The 3,840-nt window shown below is 58.6% G+C and overlaps 1 protein-coding gene across 1 annotated transcript in view; it reads left to right on the top strand.

Moving 5' to 3' along the window:
• The window catches only part of XYLT2 (xylosyltransferase II), a 44,843-nt gene that overhangs the window by 13,292 nt on the left and 27,711 nt on the right, over positions 1–3,840 (top strand). The window contains exon 3 of the mRNA XM_006774395.2: positions 2,493–2,685. Within this exon, the coding sequence (XP_006774458.2) occupies positions 2,493–2,685 (193 nt within the window). The remainder of the gene's footprint in view (positions 1–2,492; positions 2,686–3,840) is intronic.

Below are 3,840 nucleotides of genomic sequence, written 5' to 3'. Positions count from 1 at the left end.
GAGGGAACAGGCAGTGACCCTGAGGGAAAGACCTGCTAGTGTCCGAGGCGCGGCTTTCTTAGCCCCGCGACGCCAGGGGTCTGAGGCAGCTGCACGGGTCTTGGGTAGGAGATGCCAGAGGCGGGTGGGGAACGTGAACTGGTGAGTTGACCTCGGGGAATTGGCTCCAAGGGAGTGGCGGCAGCAGCCGGCTCAGTAGAGCCCCAGGCCCTGGAGCGGGGCAGACCCACCCTGCTCACTCCCAGGTCCCTGCGCCCCAGGGTCTGAGATGCTGACACTCCTGGCTCACCATGGTTTCAGCTAGAGGCCCGCATATGTCCTACCCCCTGTGGTCAGGAGTCCAATGGGGTCTAGGGCTGACCTGGAAGGTGGGGGAGGAAGGGCCAAACCCCAGGTCTTGGTAAATACGCTGTGGGCCAGAGGGCAGAGTTCCCCTGTGCCCACCCCGCCCCCTGGGGCTGGGGGACTCGGGCTCTGAGGTGGGCGCTCTGTCTGCCTGGTCCTGTCCTCCCGGGCCTCTCCACCTGGCAGGGTGAAGACCACGTTCCCTCTGTGCATCTGGGCCGTTGGGGAGGCCTGGCGTGGAGGATGGTTGAGAGCTGTCCTTGCCTTTTGGGGGAGAACCTAGAGGCTGGGATGGTGAGGGGAGATGGGACACAGTCACCATAACTCCTAACGGAGCTGAGGGTGGGGCGTGGGAGGCTGGCTCTGGGCATCTGAAGGAGTGAGCTTATTCTATGGACCAATGAGTAGGAGGAAGAGAATGTTTGGGGCTCAGTGTCAGAGGCTCTTCCGCAGAGGATACATCCTAAGACCGAATGGGCCACCAAGGCAGGCAGGGAGGCCTCTGACCCCGGAGGAGGTGAGCAGGGGCCAGCGGCCTCTGGGGAGGGGCCAGCGGCCTCTGGGGAGGGGCACAGCAGCCTCTGAGGCTTCTTCAGAAACAAATGGCCGGGAGCAGCCACATAACCCAGAGACCAGAGAGACTGTGCAGCTTAAAGTCCCTGCTGCCCTGGGGCGGGGACCTGGGGCAGGGGCGTGGTTGGGATCCCCCTTCCCCCTTCTTCCTGGCAGAAGCTGCTAAGGAAATCCTGGGCTGGAATGGAAGATGATCCTTGGTGATTGAGACTGTGCAGTCCACGTAGCCATCAGTGCTTGGCCCCTCAGCAGCCACCTCGCCAGGTCTTGGGGTTACCGGGCAACATCACCTAGAGCTTAGGAAGTGGGCACTGAAGCTGGACCGCCCCACTTGGCCGTCCGGTGTCCTATTCCAGCGCTGCTGCTGAGTCGTGGGTGACCACTGACAAGTCATCTACTTTCTCTGTGGCCCCATCAGTGTCTCCCCTCACGATGGGGATCCTAATAGCACCTCTCTCGCTGGGCGACTGTAAAGGTTACATGAAAATGATGCCTGTGAAGTACTAGTGTTTGCAGGAGTTCCCGGCATCTGCTAAGCCATCGGTAAATAACTTGTTATCCCAGCACTGCACATTGGAGTAGGGACTCATTCATTCATTCATTCATTCATTCAACAAATATTTACTAAGTCCTACTTGGTACCAAGCGCTATGCTAATACTGGGAATACAGACATAAACAACATAGACAGGGTCTCAGCCCTCATGGGCAGACAGTCTGCAGGGAGAGCCCCACAGGGGAAAGGAAGCTCATTGGAATGACAAGGGGGCTGGTTTAGGTCCCTTGGTCTGGGAAGGCTTCTGTGGAAGGTAGCTTGTGAGCGGAAGGAGCCTGGGGGAGAGGGGGCAGAGTTTGGGCAGAAGGCCCTGAGTTGAATGGGCTCCGCTCAGCGGCCTTCGAGGAATGAAAGGGTGTGGTACGTTCCCTGGAAGAAGGCTCAGGAGTTCGTCCAGGACGCATCCTAGAGACCAGTGAGGGCTGAGGGACTCAGTGTAAGTGCAGTGGGAAAGCCCAGAAGGGGGCTGTGCAGAGATGGGATCCGATGTGCACTTAGGATGCACACTCTGCCCTTGTGTGGAGGGGGCTGGCGTGGAGACCAGGATGATCATTACCATCCAGAGAGCCGGCTTAGCGAAGCTTCCACAAACACTGCCTCGCCGCTCCTTCTAGATGCAGCCTGAGAAGTCCCAGGGAGGTGGGGTGTGGGGCAGGCGGTGCTGCTCTCTCTGTTTTCCCCTGCTCAGAGGATCCCGGGGAATTGCGGAGCCCCGAGGTGGCAGAGGACTTCAAATGCCTTTGCGGGGGAGGGGGGCGGGCTTAGAGGCCAGAAGGCATCCAGGTCAGAGGGACAGTCCCCACCCTCCGTAATCAGAGGGGACCCTGCCCTCAGGGACTCTGACCTCTAGGACTCCTGGGGACAGCTCCTCTAGCAGCCCTGCAGCTGCCCATCTGCACATGCCTGGAAGGGGGCAGGGCCGGGGGCTGGCTATCCACCAAGGACCCTCTTCTCCCCCATTCCTCACTGCTGCCCACTGGCCCCCCAGCCTCCTCGGGGATTGTCCTTCTCCGCGGCAGCCAGCTCCCTGCTGCAGTGCAGGGCACCAGCATGCCCATCTCCTCCCACATCCTGCCTCCCACCACAGCCGGCCTGGCCCTGCGCCCTGGACCCTGCCCTCCTGACCAGCTTTCTGACTCGCTGAGACTGCCCCCACCCCCACCCCCGAGAGCCCACAGCTCCTCTGCCATCTCTGCCCACCTAAGCTTGAGGGTATCTTTGTCTGTTGTGTGGCCAGATCAGACGCCGCCAGGTTGACACTCAGCTCAGGGGAGCTGCACGCACCTTTCCTGGGGACTGCCCAGTTCAAGGTGTCCTCTCCTACGTGAGCATAGAACGGGGTCTGCTGCCTCCTCCCCACCCTGCCCTCCCTCTTGCAGATGCCCCTTCTCAGATGGGCATAAACACTCCCGGCTCTCATGAGATGAGCAGGCTGGCTGGGTGCGGGGCACAAAGGGCATGGGTGCTAGGGTGGAGGCATGGGGCTCTGGCCCTAAGGTGGCCGTCAGCCTGACATGTGAGGTGCCGTGCTCCACACTCCAACAGGGAAGAGAAAGAAGGTCCTAGGGAGGTGAGGGGCAGAGAAAAACCAACACAACAGCGTCCAAAGGGTCTGCGGGCCTTGGGCCCTTTCCTGACATCACACTGGAGTAGGTCCGTGGCCGGCAAACGGCGGCTCTTTGGCCCCTTGAGCATGGCTCTTCCTAAGCCTTAGAAGCACCCTAATTAAGTTAACAACAATGTACCTACCTCTATAGTTGAAGTTTAAAAAATGTGGCTCTCAAAAGAAATTTCCGTCGTGGTCCTGTTGATATTTGGCTCTGTGGACTAATGAGTTTGCCGACCGCTGGGCTAGGTTCTCCTCCCCTTCCAGCAAGAATAATTATCAAGTTCTGGCCTCTGCCAGGAGCGTTACATTCCTTCGTTTCACTCATTCATTCGACAAGTATTTGCGGAGTGTGCACCACGGCGGGGCATTCTGGGCTCTCGGATACATCAGTGAGCAGAACAGGCCCTGTCCTCCTGCAGCTGTCTTTCTTGGAAGGGGAGGGGCACAGAGTAACCATATAAATCCGTGGTGGGAGGAGAGCAGGCCGCAAGTGCTAATGGGAAAACAAAGCAGAGATGAGGGTGGGCTGGAGTTGTAGATACAGTGTTACCGTGGGCCGTACTGAGAAGGTCCCACCTGAGCCCAGAATTTTTTTTTTTAAATATATTTTATTGAGTTTTTACAGAGAGGAAAGGAGAGAGATAGAGAGTTAGAAACATCGATGAGAGAGAAACATCGACCAGCTGCCTCCTGCACACTCCCCACTGGGGATGTGCCCGCAACCAAGGTACATGCCCTTGACCGGAATCGAACCTGGG

The sequence above is a fragment of the Myotis davidii genome, unplaced genomic scaffold (assembly GCF_000327345.1).
Source record: "Myotis davidii unplaced genomic scaffold, ASM32734v1 scaffold327, whole genome shotgun sequence".
NCBI lineage: Eukaryota > Metazoa > Chordata > Mammalia > Chiroptera > Vespertilionidae > Myotis > Myotis davidii.
The sequence above is the reverse complement of the archived record's forward strand: the minus strand, read 5'-3'. Positions and strand labels throughout refer to the sequence as shown.